Source organism: Bufo bufo, chromosome 3, assembly GCF_905171765.1.
Source record: "Bufo bufo chromosome 3, aBufBuf1.1, whole genome shotgun sequence".
Classification (NCBI taxonomy): domain Eukaryota; kingdom Metazoa; phylum Chordata; class Amphibia; order Anura; family Bufonidae; genus Bufo; species Bufo bufo.
The window spans coordinates 563087215-563104881 of record NC_053391.1 but is presented as its reverse complement, the minus strand read 5'-3'; the positions used below and the strand labels follow the sequence as shown (position 1 = coordinate 563104881).

General features: G+C 46.4%; 1 protein-coding gene across 4 annotated transcripts; it reads left to right on the top strand.

Moving 5' to 3' along the window:
- The first annotated feature begins 748 nt into the window (after nucleotides 1-748).
- Nucleotides 749-10889, top strand: LOC120995988 (myosin light polypeptide 6). 4 transcript variants are annotated; one of them, XM_040425571.1, is made up of 7 exons: nucleotides 749-860; nucleotides 1122-1149; nucleotides 5866-6009; nucleotides 6229-6402; nucleotides 7359-7436; nucleotides 7950-7991; nucleotides 10521-10889. In XM_040425571.1, the coding sequence occupies exons 1-6, from the start codon at nucleotides 858-860 to the stop codon at nucleotides 7976-7978; spliced, it is 456 nt and encodes a 151-aa protein (XP_040281505.1). In that variant the 5' UTR covers nucleotides 749-857; the 3' UTR covers nucleotides 7979-7991; nucleotides 10521-10889. The 4 variants fall into 4 exon arrangements, with proteins under 4 accessions (XP_040281505.1, XP_040281504.1, XP_040281503.1 ...); XM_040425570.1 differs by lacking the exon at nucleotides 7950-7991; XM_040425569.1 differs by lacking the exons at nucleotides 749-860; nucleotides 1122-1149 and adding an exon at nucleotides 4261-4496.
- The last annotated feature ends 6778 nt before the right edge of the window (nucleotides 10890-17667 follow it).

Sequence of the window (17667 nt, the reverse complement as noted above, 5' to 3'; positions counted from 1 at the left end):
ACTTGACTGGATTTGCCCCCCAGGACTAAGGCTGCCAGCCCTTCCCTGCCTGGGCCCTGACAATAAAGTCTTTTAGTCCTCATCCTAGGTGGGCCCCTTCTGAGATCAGGCCGCTTCCTCTATAGCAGGCATCAGCAACCTTCGGCACTCCAGCTGCTGTGAAACTACAACTCCCAGCATGCACAGTTACTCTGCTGTTCTTGTAACTCCCACAGGAGTATAAAAAGGATTCTGGGAGTTGTAGTTTCAGAACAGCTGGAGTGCCGGAGGTTGCTGATCCCTGCTCTATAGGGTTGCCAACCATCCATAAATTTCCAGACAGTCCGTAAAAATAGGTGATTTTTTTTTTCCTGTGTCCATGATTTTTTTGAGGCTGTCGTACTTGGACAGATCATTTTGATGGTAATTATCATCATAAATGCTGGTAATGAGTTCTTAGCAGTATATTACGCTATAGACATGTAGTACTTATAATCTTTATCATTGGTATTATTTGCCAACGTGTCCGTAATAAATCTTGGCTGTCTGTGATTTTGGTAAAAGTTGTCAGGGAAAACGAAACATTTTGGTTGGCAACCCTGGCTACGCCCCAGGAGAAATATAAAGGAAGGACTTCTCCTTCCTGCTGGATCCACTCCTTCCTACAGTACAAACCAATCTGCAATTCAAAACTGTAACAGCAGATGGCGCTAGTACGTAAACAGTTGAGCAATGCTCGCAGCGGAGCTGACGTCACGGACTTGCCCTAGTCTCATTGGCAGGGAGTGGTCAGACCGGGGCCGGTGACGTAGTAAGAACTAGAAAGCGCTTCCCCGACCGAGTGCATTCACATTCCGGAAGAGGGACGAGCAGGCAGAATGGTGAGTCCTGTCGGGGCTCTGCAGACTTCGGTCCTATGTCATAGTTCAGACCGAGTAGTGAAGTAGCGTTTATGTACGGGACGCTGTATCCGGTGGGGTTGTGTATATGGTGGTGTGGGTGTCAGGTAGGTGGGTGCACCTTTGCTCTGGGCACTGTGTAAAGGTGACGTAACCTCCAGGCCCCGGATGTACAGAGTCAGGGTGTGGATCAGATTGTGCTCTGCTCTGTCTAATGCATTTTCTTTGTCTTCTATCCCACAGACCGACTTCTCCGAAGATCAGATCGCCGGTAAGTGGACGATCATGTTGTGGTGACATTGCTCCTGGAGGGCATCAGTTCTCCTGTATGTTCCTTACTTCTTCCAGTCATCCTTCATTTCCAGCACCTACCTCCACCTCCTGTCTGTCTCTCTTCTTTCTTCTGGGGTCCAGACTGAATCCCCCCTGATCTGATAGGTGGTAAGTGAACGTGTGTTGTGAAGGACTACTACCCCACCCATCCAGATCATACTAACACTGCAGCACTTTATAAAAAATTGCCTGTACGCATTGGATAGCCCTCAACCAAGCGCTATTTTGGTTGTCTGCTATTCCTCCCGACCCCTCTGTACACATGCATGCTTGGTGCGGGTGAGCATGCCTGTATTCTCAACAGGGAGAGAGGAATAAGCCTCTGCCAGACACCTCCTTGAGACCAAAGGGATCAGGCATGTGGAAATCCAATATGACCAATCCTTTTCCCCTCCACATCTGCAGTTGGAGGAGAGTTTGGAAACATTACATGGGTCGCAGGTTTGGCGGACGCTGTGTAATGTGTATGGGCCCCTTTTTTATATACATTTAAAGGGGTTGTCTGTGACTGTAGATGCAGCGACAGTCGTATGTTATTCACTATTATAGGGTGTAGTCATGCCTCATTTGTTAGGGCTCATGCACACGTCCGTGGCATGTTTTGCTGTGTGCAAATTGCGGATGCCGCCGGTGTGCCCATAATAGAAATGTCTATTCTTGTCCGCAAAACGGCCCCACGGAATGGAGCAACGGATGCGGATAGCTCACCGTGTGCTGTCCGCATCTTTTGCGACTTCATTAAAGTGAGCGTGTCCGCATCCGAGCCACAAAGAACGCGGCTCCGATTCAGAACCAAACAACGCTCGTGTCCATGAGGCCTTACGCTGTGGTAGACGTGTTGGATGTGCTTCACTGGTCAGATCTGAATGTTCTCTACTTTGTGACTGTCTCCTAATACATCTACCAGCCGGTCCTGTCTCGTTAGCGCTGCCTTCATGGTGAGGGGTAACAGCGGCTGTCAGCGGACTTCTGTAGAAGAGACGTGGTGCTGGCAGAATGCAGGCTGCTGTGGGGTTCACTAGGTCCTGCTAAGGTTAGAGCTCAAAGGAGGCAGCAGGGCTCTCATTTTTGCTTTAATGTGATTACTTTAGATAGCGGTGCAATAACGGGGCCAATACATCCCAGTGGGGGTCTCATGGAAGCGCTTGTACCCATGTCATGTTCTGTGCATTCATTTTATGCAGTTTTAATATGTGTACCGTAAAACTCCTCTGTTAAGGCCTCTTTCACACTTGCGTTGTCCGGATCCGGCGTGTACTCCACTTGCCGGAATTACACTCCGGATCCGGAAAAACGCAAGTGTACTGAAAGCATTTGAAGACGGAACCGTCTTCCAAATGCTTTCAGTGTTACTATGGCACCCAGGACGCTATTAAAGTCCTGGTTGCCATAGTAGGAGCGGGGGAGCGGTATACTTACAGTCCGTGCGGCTCCCGGGGCGCTCCAGAATGACGTCAGAGCGCCCCATGCGCATGGATGACGTGATCCATGCGATCACGTGATCCATGCGCTTGGGGCGCCCTGACGTCACTCTGGAGCGCCCGGGGAGCCGCACGGACGGTAAGTATACTGCTCCCCTGCTCCCCACTACACTTTACCATGGCTGTCAGGACTTTAGCGTCCCGGCAGCCATGGTAACCACTCTGAAAAAGCTAAATGTCGGCTCCGGCAATGCGCCGAAACGACGTTTAGCTTAAGGCCGGATCCGGATCAATGCCTTCCAATGGGCATTAATTCCGGATCCGGCCTTGCGGCAAGTGTTCCGGATTTTTGGCCGGAGCAAAAAGCGCAGCATGCTGCGGTATTTTCTCCGGCCAACAAACGTTCCGTACCGGAACTGAAGACATCCTGATGCATCCTGAACGGATTACTCTCCATTCAGAATGCATTAGGATAATCCTGATCAGGATTCTTCCGGCATAGAGCCCCGACGACGGAACTCTATGCCGGAAGACAATAACGCAGGTGTGAAAGAGCCCTTAATTTTAGGAAATCCCCAGTGATTTTATGCCTGCTGTCTTGTTATAGGAAATGTCATAATTTACTTATTGCATGCAATTTTGCAGTGGCATTTAGTGTGAAATTCCAGTCCATGTCCTACATCGCTGAAGGGCCACTTTAGACTGCGTGTGGCCCTTCATATCTGTTACATGGGCTCCAGTACTTGGGGCTGCCGCTGTCATGCTGTTTCTGCGTAGCCCCAGTCTAAGGGCTCATGCACACGAACGTGTGCTGCCCGTCGCCATATTGCGGACCGCATTTGCTTCCGTGGGGTTCTGTTCCGTACTTCCGTTCTGCAAAAAGATCGGACGAAAGCAGACCCATTAAAGTTAAATGGGCCTGGATTCATCCCGGCGGCCGTACGGAGGTTGACAGTGCATTGGGGACCGCGACGGAACGGCCCACCTACGGCAGTATCTGCAGTGTTAAAATAACGTTAAAGGGGTTAACAATGGGGGATGAGTGTCAGATCGGCAGGTGTTTGACCTCTAGTGCCCCTGCTGATCATGAGAATGGGGGGGGCCTGTGTTACCCCGTTTGTATGGTGCGGTGGTCTCGCATGCATGTGCCAGAGATAGCTGAGCGCTTGTAAGGAACTGCTGGATGACACATTTTCTAAAATCCAGCTGTAGGTTCTCCAATGGTGACTGTGTTCTAGTATTACAGATACAGAGGCCTATAGTAATACATGTCGCATAGAATAATAAAACCTGCGGTAACCTTATAGCGGTTGGATTTCTAGCTGTTAAACGGCTGTGTACCTTGTATTCTATGCACTAGTTATGGGTGAATGTAAGTGAATAAAGCTGCATGTAATGTATGGGGTTGTACGGGTCCTGGACAGTGGGCATCAGCCTTATAAGGTGGTGCCAGCAGCTCTGCTGGGAGGATGTGATGTTTGGCTGCAGCTCTGACACCCGCCCGCTCCCTCCTCCTCCGTCTGAAGATGGCTGCCCGGCTGCTCCGTGGATGCCTTATATGGTCACAAAGCCTCATTCTGAGCTATTCCTACAGAGCTGCCGGGGAAGGAGGAGTCAATGATGGGAGTCAGAACTGCATTCCTCCCTGGAAAGTGCCCCTGGCATTTCCACTGTCTCTCGTCCGTCTGCAGATTCGATCCTGTTAGATTAGGGTCCACATTCGGGGTCAGTGTAACCTTTTACATGGGTGCAGACAGACGTAGCAGCCCTGCATTATTATGGGAGCTGTGAGGGATGGGTTCAGCGTCGCTCCCTGGAATGCAGCAGGAGGGGTGGGTACAGGGAGTGCCACAGGAAGGAAGTGGTAAGCTGACTGATACCCTGTCTATGTCCTGAGTGCAGGAGGACAGTACACCACTGAAACTGTGCTGCTGCAACACCGCCAATATTGGTGGAAATAGGATTATACGAAGGAAGATGGTTTCATCCTGTCTGAATTAGATTTGTGCACTTTTTTCGTGTCTTATTATTTATTTATTTTTTGCAGTAAAAAAGTCAGCTCCAGATGCTAGTGAAGGTCTATAAGAAATACAAAACGCGAAACATGCAGGTGTTTTTTCACATCACCTTCTCTATCGGGGGAAAAAAGTGCAAATTTATGTGTACAGGGACTCCTAACAGGTGGTCACCTTCAGGACCCTATTTGATATTCTGATATTGGGGGGCTGCATCTGTGATAGTGGGGGGGGGGGTGCTTTACCTCTCCTTCATCTTCATGGAATAAGTACAAGAGTTCTTATGGATAGTGCCTGAAGGCTATAAGGAGTGCATAATCCATATTGGCAAAACTCTGGATATTACAATCCTGGACTTTGTGATGAATGGATATTTTATAGACTATGATGTCCACTGTGTCACCTCCGTGGACTGCATGACTTCAGTCCCTGCCCCCATTAGAGAAGTTAGCTTGAGTCTGATTCGCACATACATTAAGGACCGTTTTTGCCATGTGGAAGGAGGCCCACACAGAGCAAGTCCATACATGTTGCCCATGGTCAGGAACCAAGTTCTGTAAGCCAACAGCACCAACCATGACGCCAGCCCTTGTGATCTATAAGACTAGGAGCAGATATTTTTGCACTAGTTCATATCTTGTGTCGGCTGCTTGTTAGTAAGTGTGCACAGTATAAATGTTCTTGACCACTGTCCCCTGATTTCCGGCTTTCTGTTCCCATAACTTCTATACCATGGTTAGAAGTTATTGATGTCACCTTAGAACAGGGAACAAAAACCTTCGGCACCCCAGTGCCTGTCAAACTACAGCTCCCAGCAGGCTTCATTCACTTCTATGCGAGTTCCAAGAACAGCTGAGCAAGTGTGCATTTTGAGAGTTGTAGTCTTACAGTAGCCGGAGAGCTGGACTTTGCTGATCTCTACCCTACCCATGCTTGGTCTACATGAGACACTTGGGGGAGGTTTATCAAAAGTAGTAGATTTTTATTTTTATGGCTTTGCTTCCTATCAGCCCAGATGAACTACTTAATGCTCTTATGATAGGTTAGGCCTACAATGATCGGTTTCCCCATCAGTGACTCTTTATTTATTTTATTTTTTCCCCCCAGCAAGAAATTTTCCTGTAGAGTGCTTTGTATGAAGTGAATACAGTATCTGGAAGCATCAATAGGAGCAATATTTCTTTATAGCCACTCCTTGTTTCTGCTTCTTTCCACCAGATTTCAGAGAGGCTTTTGCTCTCTTTGATCGTACTGGAGATGGCAAAATCATATACAACCAGTGTGGAGATGTCATGCGGGCTCTGGGACAGAACCCCACAAATGCTGAGGTTCTCAAAGTCCTGGGAAACCCTAAGGCTGATGGTGAGTAATCAAGTTAAGGCCATAACATTATCCCATTTTCCAGTCTGAACTTACTAGGGAATACACCACTTAACCCTAGAAATGCCTTAGTTTGTCATTGAACCCTCTGTGTGTAATTTCTTCACCTAGATTATCACATATATGGTAGTGTCTGTACTTCAGATCCCCCCCCCCCCCCCTTCCTTTTCCTCTGCAGTAATGAACTTTTTGATCTTTCAGAGCTGAACACCAAGACACTTGGCTTCGATCAGTTCCTACCTATGATGCAAACCATTGCAAAGAACAAGGACCAGGGCACAACAGACGACTACGTTGAGGGACTGAGAGTGTTTGATAAGGAAGGCAATGGCACCGTGATGGGGTCCGAGCTCCGTCATGTGCTTGTCACACTAGGTAACCAGGAGTGCCATTTTAAGGCTGTCCTCATTTTGATAAGCTGGATGTCCTGCCATTTACTTCTCTGGTAAATGGGAAAGGAGCAGATGATGCTGCCAGAATAGTATTTTTCTCTTATTCCTTGACTCCTTTCTCCAGCAGCTCTTGGCTGCTAAACATGATTTCAGTGATCAATCATCATGTCCACCACTTCCATTTCACAATTGATAGTACATGGTCGGTACCATAGATTACGTGTTTCAAGCAGTTAGCTCTTGCTCGTAATTTTTCTGCTATTTTCTTATGACCGTTTTTAAAGGGGTTCTGCACTTTGTTTAAACTGATGATCTATCCTCTGGATAGATCATCAGCATCTGATCGGCGGGGGTCCGACAACTGGGACCCCCGCCGATCAGCTGTTTGAGAAGGCAGCGGCGCTCCAGGAGCGCCACGGCCTTCTCACTGTTTACCGCCGGCCCAGTGATGTCATGACTAGTATCACTGGGCGGGGCTAAGCTCCGTTCCCGTGAATGGAGCTTAGCCCCGCCCAGGCCAGTTGATACAAGTCGTGATGTCACTGGTAAACAGTGAGAAGGCAGCGGCGCTGCTGGAGCGCTACTGCCTTCTCAAACAGCTGATCGGCGGGGGGGTGTCGAAACCCCGCCGATCTGATTATCTATCCAGTTTAAACAAAGTGCAGAACCCCTTTTAATGTCAGTTTGAAGAGGCCTATAGCTGTATGATCTAAATGTTTTTTTAAGTCATGTCATGGAGATTTTGAACTGCATTTGATATGTAGAACAAAACGGAGCTCTTGTGGATGTTTTGCGCAGGTTCTGCTGATATTGCGTGTGCATCTGTTATTTGTCGTCTGCTGTTGGCATTGCTCATCTGCAGCCTGGTGTTGGGATGTGTGAAAATGTTCTATCATGGACTATGAATTGTGCAAACAATCTTCACTTCTACATTTTCAGGAGAAAAGATGGCTGAGGAAGAGGTGGAACTGCTGCTTGCTGGCCATGAAGATGCCAATGGATGCATTAATTATGAAGGTGAGCATGCTCTTAATGTTGGTTATAAGTTCTTCATAATTTAGAACTTACATGTCAGGTAGCACAAAGTAATGTTTCTAGCAACCAAATAACCACTAGCAAGAAGGTTCATAGCAGTGTCATGATCACTGGCACCTCACCAAATACAAGAATATGCGTGGCATGGTATTGTGAGGTCCATCTCCATTACATTAAGTGAAATATACAGAACCAGTGATCAAGAGCACCTCTGTTCTTGGTAATGGTGGGGATGCGGGTGACTGGTCCCATGCTGATGAAAATGTTTTGTAGAATATTCAGTATATATGACATGGTTCCCCCCCTTTTAATGTGATTAAGGGAATAATTTACCACTTATCTGTGTTAATCCATCCAGTATGACGAAATAATAGCCCTAGATCCGTAAAGGGGTATTCCAGTTGTATGATGTCTTCTGGTAATTGTGGGTCTGGGTACCATGTATCTGGAGTTATAAAGAGTGTGTCTCTCTCTGATGAATCTTCCTTCCCACAGAGTTTGTCAGGCACATCATGTCGTTTTGACCTCACCCCCTGGGTATGCTGGTTCCACCATCTGGTTCAGTTTGTGATCTCTTTTGACTCTTCTTCCCCTTCTCTAAACCTCTTGACTCTCTCCTGGATGCCTTGGCATGTCTCTGCATGCTCTCTGCTGTGCCAGAGCTGCATCTTACTACTCAACAACTGTAGAGATATTAAGTTGTCAAGTGGCACCTTAATACCCTCCGCCAGACGAGCCTCCTTTGCAGAAATCCAATTGCTTTTGCTGCAGTGAGTGTGGAACGGTGTGTGTAATTCTCAGGTGTGAGCAGTAGATATAAAACTCTACAAAGTGTCTGGCCTGGAGAAACAGGCATTTATTTTCTGTAAAGCTACTTTCACACTAGCGTTTTTTGTGGATCCATCATGGATTTGCAAAAAACGCTTACATTACAATAATACAGCAGCATGCATCCGTCATGAACGGATCCGGTTGTATTATGTCTTCTATAGCCAAGACTTGAACACCATTGAAAGTCAAAGGGGGACGGATCCGTCTTTCGATTGTGCCAGAGAAAACAGATCCGTTCCCATTGACTTACATTGTGTGCCAGGACGGATCCGTTTGGCTCTGCTTCGTCAGGTGGACAGCAAAACGCTGCAAGCAGTGTTTTTGGTGTCCGCCTCCAGAGCGTGGATTTAGTACCTGTGTTAAGAATTTTTTTTTCTAAGTTATCCTTTAAAACTAAGCTCACAAGCTTGCATACGGATTTAAAAACCACTAAGATTATGTTCCCATAGACTGGTACTGGTGTGCAGAAAGCCGCACTGCAAAAACCACCATAGCTGCTGGTCAACAAACTCTTGTGCCTTATGCAGAAAGCAGAATCTTGTTAAGGTCTTCTGTGGGGATTTCTTCATAAAAGTAGAACGTTTTTGCTGCTTTCATGGCTTTGTACAATGTTTTACACTCCCTTTATAAAACTGATCGGTTTGGGTCTAATTGCCACCCGTTACGAGAATGAGGTCCTCTGTCTCCTCATATGAATGAAATGGTAGAACATGTGCATTGCCGAGCCATGTACTCTGTATCTTATTCCTGTAGAGATGAATGGAATGGCAGCGTGCTTGCTTGACCATTCCCATATTTAGGGTCCATTCACACGTCCCCATCCGTTCCACCAAAAAAATAGAACATGTCCTATTCTTGTCCGCAGTTGCGGACAAGAAAAGGCTTTCTATGAGAGTGTCGGCGATGTGTGGTCCGCAAAATGCAGAACGCACATTGCCGGTGTCCGTGTTTTGCGGATCCGCAAAACACATACGGACGTGTGAATGGACCCTTATACAGGGAGGCCATGGACTCTCGTTATCATGATAATTTTTTTGGGGATCACTGGGAACCCTCCCCGATCAGACTCTTCTCTTCTGTACTGTGGATAGGGGATACGTTTAAAACTTGAGGCAAATCTGAAGTAATCATTGCAAATCCTTAACACAAATGAGATGTATGAGACATGCTGGAACGTTCAGCCAAATTGTGCCAGTAACATTTAGTTTTTTTGTCTGAGACTAGATTTGTGTGTGAAATGTGATTTCTCTCCTGCAGTACTTAAACTCCTTGCTTCAATGCTGACGGCAATCTGTTGATTGCTTCCAACCTTTCTGTAGAAAGTAGAAATATCTGTGCCTATGCCATTCAATATACGCTTAGTCTGCAATAGATGACATGTCTTAATGATTAGTACAGCTAAATAGACTGGTGATCTGGGAGAGGGGCTCCTATGGTGCTCTGGATGGGTGAGATAGTCCGTGTAAGCGTAGAATATATAGATTTCAGTTAAGAAATACTAATGAAGTAATATATATTATTAGGCTAACAGATTATAAATGATTAAAACCCTCCAATTTGTAGTGTCAGCTGGTTTGGAAAGATGGCATTGGCACAGCGTGTGTCTAGCCACACTTCTGACTCTATTGCAGGCATCCTCAAACTGCGGCCCTCCAGCTCTTGTAAAACTACAACTCCCACAATGCCCTGCTGTAGGCGGATACCTGTAGGCTGTTTGGGCATGCTGGGAGTTGTAGTTTTGCAACAGCTGGAGCGCCGCAGTTTGAGGATGCCTGCTCTATAGTATCCGACACACCATGCAACACTAACTTAATGCACACCAGTTCTTATATGATCTTGAAGATTCCCTGTATCCGTGCATTTGCAGCCAGGATATTAGACTCGGGCCACCTCTTCACTGTCTGTTCATGCATTGAATTGCTGGCTCCTAGTGAATGATATAAGGACTGTGTAGGCAACAAGTGGATTTGACATCTACATCATTTACATTAATCCCATCCGCCAATATAGGAGCTCTTGCCCCCTCGACATGGGAATGTGTGCTCGCTGACCCGCTGGTTTTAGTATTTCAAGCTTTTATTTTATATGAAACAACTCTTTGAAGCTATTTCTACCTAAGCTTAGACGTTCCAAGGCTTCAAAAGTTGTTCATCTGTCCTGGGTGAAGTAGCTGGGGATACATTCCATGTTCAGCGCTCAGGCTTGTTAGTAAATTGCATTTTGTTTCCTTTGCAGAACTTGTACGGATGGTATTGAACGGCTGAATCTTCTCCACTTTATGCTACCAGCCAGACCAAAGGGGCTTCTTCATATATTAATGTTTCTATCTGTTATGATATATTTTACTTGGAGGGACAGTTGGGGGTATATAGTGAAGGGCCCTGACGGCTTTCCCCCTTTTTTGTGTCCTACTCGTCCCTCTCTCCGACATGGTGGTGTCATCAGATCTCATGAAGGAGCTGGTGCCTCTAGTGCAAGGTTTCACTGCAAGATTGGCCCCCAGAAATGGCAAAAAGAATCTGGAGTCTCTACTACCACTCTGATAGTAAATTATTCTATTTTCCCTCTCACCAAATAAAGAGCATATCATGTTTTTTTTCAAAATCGTCCCTGTGATTTTTCTTTGTTCTAGGTATAGGCATAGAAATTGTGGACAGGAACGATGACTAGTTAAAACTGCACTGTACGAAGAGGTCTGCTCCAAATAAATACTGTCCGTACAGAACAAAATTGCTTGACTCATCAATTAGTGATATTGCGCCTGTGATATTGTCTTGAATGGGGCTGAGCTGCAACTAGCCATATGACCGATGTACTGTGATGTCACTGGCCTAGGAAGAGGCTGCGGTGCTCAAGGCCTCTACTAACTGCCGACAGGTGGGGGTCCTGGGTGTTGCACCCCTTCAGATCTGATACTAATGACCTATCCTGAGGTTGTCCTAAATATCTTTACCTGGATAACTACTTTAAGGTCCGCCCCCCCTCCCCTACCCATAGGCCTCTTTATAGGACTTGAAAAATGGCATAAAGCATACAAAAAGCAAAAATGTGTGAAGGAGGAATGTAGATGGACGAAGAATTTGGCTGACCACTAGTTCTCCCCATCTTTATCCTAAACATGCACTCTAAGGCTAGTTTCACACTAGCGGCAAGGGACTCTGGCAGGCTGTTCGTGCGGGTGAACAGCCTGTCGGACCCGTCCTGCCCCTAGTGCACGGGTGGGGGGGGGGGGGGGGGTGGAGTGGAGTTCCGACAGCAGCGCACAGTGGGATGCTGCCGGAATAAAAGTATGGAACTCCGCCCCGCCCTCATAGTCAACGGGGCCGGAGCGGTAGTCCGGGGGCATGCGTGCACTAGCAGCAGGATGGATCCGACAGGCTGTTCACCCGCCGGAACAGCCTGCCGGAGGTCCATGCCGCTAGTGTGCAAGTACCCTAAGCTGAGCCAGCGAACTTTTTCATTTGGTATAGGGCAGGGATCAGCAACTTCTGGCACTCCAGCTGTTCTGAAACTACAACTCTCAGAATCCTCCTTCCATTTCTATGGAAGTTACCAGAACAGCCAAGAAAGTGTGCCTGCTGGGAGTTGTAATTTCACAGCAGCTGGAGTGCCGAAGTTTGCTGATCCCTGGTTTAGGGCTCTTTCACACTTGCGTTCTTGTCTTCCGGCATAGAGTTCCGTCGTCGGGGCTCTATGCCGGAAGAATCCTGATCAGGATTATCCTAATGCATTCTGAATGGAGAGAAATCCGTTCAGGATGCATCAGGATGTCTTCAGTTCCGGAACGGAACGTTTTTTGGCCGGAGAAAATACCGCAGCATGCTGCGCTTTTTGCTCCGGCCAAAAATCCGGAACACTTGCCGCAAGGCCGGATCCGGAATTAATGCCCATTGAAAGGCATTGATCCGGATCCGGCCTTAAGCTAAACGTCGTTTCGGCGCATTGCCGGAGCCGACATTTAGCTTTTTCAGAGTGGTTACCATGGCTGCCGGGACGCTAAAGTCCTGGCAGCCATGGTAAAGTGTAGTGGGGAGCGGGGAGCAGTGTACTTACCGTCCGTGCGGCTCCCCGGGCGCTCCAGAGTGACGTCAGGGCGCCCCAGCGCATGGATCATGTGATCACATGGATCACGTCATCCATGCGCATGGGGCGCTCTGACGTCATTCTGGAGCGCCCCGGGAGCCGCACGGACTGTAAGTATACCGCTCCCCCGCTCCCCGCTCCTACTATGGCAACCAGGACTTTAATAGCGTCCTGGGTGCCATAGTAACACTGAACGCATTTGGAAGACGGTTCCGTCTTCAAATGCTTTCAGTACACTTGCGTTTTTCCGGATCCGGCGTGTAATTCCGGCAAGTGGAGTACACGCCGGATCCGGACAACGCAAGTGTGAAAGAGGCCTTAGAGGAATAATCTTGTGGGACCAAAGGATTCGGGAAGATTATGGACACCATTATACATTAGATTGAAATAAATGTCTGTCTTACCTACCCTGATGCATTGTAGGAAACGATCAGGATAGCAGCATTGTGCTGCTGATTTAGCTCACAAACTGTTGCCCAAATTTTGATATTCACCTGTATCTGCATGAAAAAAAAATCTGTCTAAACATTTGGTGCATCTAGAGTTTCTGCACTATTTTCCTGACATGCTTGAAAGGGGCGGTGGCTTACCCAAAAGTGGGTGTAGCTTTTCAGGGCTGTGGTCTAAGATATGCCATTCTGGTGTAAAAATCTGCCTCAAAGTAAGCCAACCAATAGCTGGTATATCCAGCCTGAGCCCCTGTGATAAATCTGGTGCAGGTCTAGACAGCCGCTCTAAGCTTAGGCTACTTTCACACTAGCGTTATTCTTTTCCAGCATTGAGTTCCGTCCTAGGGGCTCAATACCGGGAAAAACTGATCAGTTTTATCCTTATGCATTCTGAATGGAGAGCAATCCGTTCAGGATGTCTTCAGTTCAGTCTTTTTTTTTTTTTGCCTTTTCAGGACGGAGATAATACCACAGCATGCTGCGGTTTTATCGCAGTCCAAAATTCTGGAACACTTGCCATTTTTTCCCATTGAAATGCATTAATACCGGATCCGGCATTGCGGATAAATGGCGGATCTGTTTTTCCGGATGACACCGGCAAGACTGATCCGGCATTTGTCATACGGATCAGGATCCTGATCCGGCTGACAAATCCCATCAGTTTGCATACATTTTGATGGATCCGGCAGGCAGGTCCAGGGCCGGAACTGCCTGCCAGAATCCTCTGCTGCAAGTGTGAAAGTACACTTACTAGCTTAGTAAATCTCGGCCAATATGTCTTGATAATTAAGTCTGGCACTTCTATAAATAAAGGTCTCCTAGAGAGCAAACTTTTATGATGGTTTAAGAGGTTTGCAATGATTAAAGAGTGAGTGGAAAACAGAAATAAGTAAAGGACATGCTCATGAGACCACTCAGCCACAGAGAATGGCCCAGAAAGCCTTGCTTTTTGCCTGAAACAAAAGGCTCTTAAACCATTTTTCTGGCCATCTGCCATTTGCACGTTCGCCTTACAGTTTGCACATTGAAAGCACGAGTTAAAGGGAACCTGTCACCGGGATTTTGTGCATAGAGCTAAGGACGTGGGTTGCTAGATGGCCGCTAGCACATCCGCAATACCCAGTTCACATAGCTCTGTGTGCTTTTATTGTGTAAAAAAAAACAATTTGATACATATGTAAATTTACCTGAGATGTGTCCAGCGTGAAGGAGCCCAGCACCGCATCCTCAGAATCTCCTCCTTGCTCCCCGACGTCAAAGCTAGAGCGCCGTAATCTCGCAATGCGCAGTTCCTTCTCTGATGTTGATGCCAGCACAGGGAAGGAACACTATGATGACACTGCGCATGCGCTAGCCCACAGCGCTCTAGCTTTCTGATGTTGGGGAGCAAGGAGGTGATTCTGAGGATGCGGGGCGGTGCTGGACTCCTCTCCAGGACAGGAAACCTCTCAGGTTAATTTGCATATGTATCAAATAGATTTTATTTTATTTTTTTACACAATAAAAGCACACAGGGCTATGGGGACTGGGTATTGCGGATGTGCTAGTGGCCATCTAGCAACCCATGTCCTCTGCTCTATACACAAAATCCCGGTGACAGGTTCCCTTTAATATATTATTTACTACAAGGATTATATTGTCAGAGTGCAGCCTTTCAACCATCGCAGCTGCCTTATCTGAATGAAGCCTCATCTTGGTGCCTCCTTAATGTCAGAATGACATTACCAAGGTCATCCTACAACTTCCATATTAGCAGATCTAGATACAAGTAAACCTTCCTTATAGGGGTTGTCCCATTAACACAACTTATCCCCCATACACAGGATAGGAGATAAATTTCAGGTAGAGGTCCGGCCACTTGGGCCCTTACGATCAGACACTTATTGCTTATCCACAGGACATACGTTGTCTTAATTGGACAACCCCTTTAAATAGGCTAAAGTTTAATTCACACACTAAGGAAAATTATATCTTTTGTAATAAATTGCCAATATTATATTCTACTCCAAGTTTTCAGATTCCATCAACTTTGATTTGATCCTAATTAAATAGATCTTCACATCTCTACTGGAAATGGCAAAAAGGCTTTTGGCACTAGTTGCAATCTAGTTAATGTGGACGAATGAAGGTACCCATACACACAACTGTATTTTTGGTCCACATGCAATCTGTGTTTTTTGGTGATTGGATACAGACCCATTCACTTCCATGGGGCAGACAGCACACCGTGTGCTATATGTATGTCTGTTCCGCGAAAGGTATAGAACACGTACTTGTCTGCAAAACAGACAATAGGACAAGTATTGTTACAATGGCTCCGCATGAAAAAAAAAAATGCAACACGGATGTCATCTGTAATATTTGCGGACTGCAAAATACATACGGTTGTGCGAATGCACCCTTATTTATTAAAACTTTTGAAGCATCATCCTCTGAAAAGAAATCTGGCATGAAATGTTTCTCCAAGAGTTGGACGAAAGATTGTTTGTTCAAGATCATTCGAGGACCAGTGCTGATTCTAAGAAAGTCTCAGAAAGAATGTAGTTGATGTGGATTTTCTGCAGATCGTGCTGCATTTCGGTAACAAATCCGCATGTGACGTGAATTTTGTGTTGAAGTTGCCGCAGATTTCACCCTACGCATTGCAATATGTGAAATCAGAAATGAAAGTCCATAGAAAGAACTGACATTCTGCAGCTTTTAAAATCTGCACTGTAGGTCAGTTTACATGTGTAGAAGAGTTTTATTAACTCATCTACTTAGCTGGTACTGTAGTTACTGCACGCAAATCTGTGAGTAATACATTTATGGCCCTATACTCAGGGTAACGATCAGCAACAAACTGTTTATTTCCCATCATAGCTACGTTTATACGCAGCAATCATCCCCATACAGATTCATTGTTTGCTGTCCACACAATCCTGATTCACTGGGTAATGTGCTGTCCACAAACCATACCGTATGAAAAGTGTGGCAGCAACTTTACGCAGGCAGTTGGCGGGAATGCAGGTTCGTAGAAACATTCGTTCTCGATAATTGTTCTGATCCTTGGCCTGTGAGAAAGGGCCTTTAAAGGGGTTATCAGGGATTTTGATATTGATGGCCTGTCCCCAGGAAATCATATTGGCAGGGGTCCGACTCCCGGCAATCCTGCTGATCAGCTGTTTGAAGAGGTCGCTGTGCTCACTGGTGAGAGTTGCAGCCTCCTCACAGCTTACCAGGTTGTATAGTGGCTGTGCTTAGCATTGCAGCTCAGCTCCATTCACTTGAATGGGACCAAGCCAAGTCACCGGCCTAGGAAGAGGCCTAATCCGGTAGACAATGCCAGGAATCGGCTGGACACAAACCACAGCGTGCAGCAGTTTGTGTCTGGCCAGTTGTCTGCATTTTTTCCGGAATGCGACCGGATCTCCAACTGACCCCATTATTGTTAATAGAGCCGACAGGAATTTCATTTGTATCGGGCAGTGCAGGATCCAGAGAATTCCAGCGGGCTGTTTTCTGCCTGAAAAACCTGCCAGAATTCACGCCACAGTATTCATGGCCTCTGAATGGAGGGTGTGCCGATCAGCATGACCTATCCTGTGGATAGGCTATCAATGTCAAAATCTTGGATAATCCCTTTAAGCTTCATTCTCAAATCTGGAAGAAAAAACAAATTGACTAATGCTTCCATTACATGGGATGACAATCTAGCAGCTTGTCGGGAAGGAAGAGTTCCTTCCCAACAATCTGCTGATCGCTAGCGGCGAAGACCGCTGTATTTACATGCACCAATCTCCTCCAGCTAACGCCATCGCTCCTCCCCATACTGTATCATTGTTTGCCGGCAGCAGATCGTGTTTACACTGGGTAACAATGATCTTTTGTGCTGTACAAGAAATCCAATTACCTGATGAACGAGCGTTTTGTGGACTGCAAGATACATACGGTCATGTGAATGCACCATTATACACAGATGTGGGTCCACATGCATGTGTGCTGATTACTGCAAGTCTGTACAAGCCTTGAGATGCCATGGAAGTAGTTCACATCCTGGTTTCCTTTAATTAGGATTTACAAGGAAGTATGTAGATGGTATTTTGATACTGGGGCTTTCTTGTTGAAGAGACATTTCATTGTTTAGTGAAGTCAAGCAGCTTATGAATGTAGGACAGAAGTGTCACTACTCATTGTTATATCTATAAGTGACAATGTCTTGTGCACGTTTACCTGCAAACGTGTCCAGATACCCAAATGGGAACTAAAACTAAAATTAGTCCACAACATCAGGCAGGTTATCATCTTTCCTTCCCTTGGAATTAGCTTCTTCTTACACAAAGCCTTGGCAGACTGTTCCACAGTCTTTCTTCTGATGGCCCAGATATCACACCCTGGGTGTCCGAAACAGTACTTCTCCCTGGCCTTCACAACTACACACATTACTCACTAAACGCAGTTCACGCCACTATGCTGAATCTCCTTCCCCAGATACCATGGCTATGGTACAAGTGTCCTCTGCATGTAAGGGCCTCCTAGGCACTGGGCAATGAAGCCATATATCTCCGGCACCTTCTTATGTTGTCCTTTGATCCACATCTAAGGCATCCACTCTTCACTTTTGATGCATGTTAGCATCTTATTGACGGACATCATCCATTCCTCCCAAACATTAACAGGAAGGGCAAATATAACCTATGGCATAATACAATGTATTATTATACTCTCATACCAGTCGATTTAGACACTTACAAGATCAATATGCCCAGGGCTGGTAGAGTGTAGTCTTCCATACCGGGTAGAGCTGACATTACTTTTCAATCATTTAGCCTTACAACCAGACCCTTGTTCTGAGTGTATCTGGGGAGGAC

What these genes read in the sequence shown, in the direction of transcription:
- LOC120995988 (XM_040425569.1), top strand. Translation starts at nt 4,427, where the DNA reads ATGGGTTCAGCGTCGCTCCCTGGAATGCAGCAGGAGGGGTGGGTACAG. An exon ending in TCATGTGCTTGTCACACTAG is followed by an intron (nt 6,403 to 7,358) that starts GTAACCAGGAGT and finishes CTACATTTTCAG; the next exon opens with GAGAAAAGATGGCTGAGGAA. An exon ending in TGGATGCATTAATTATGAAG is followed by an intron (nt 7,437 to 7,949) that starts GTGAGCATGCTC and finishes TCCTTCCCACAG; the next exon opens with AGTTTGTCAGGCACATCATG.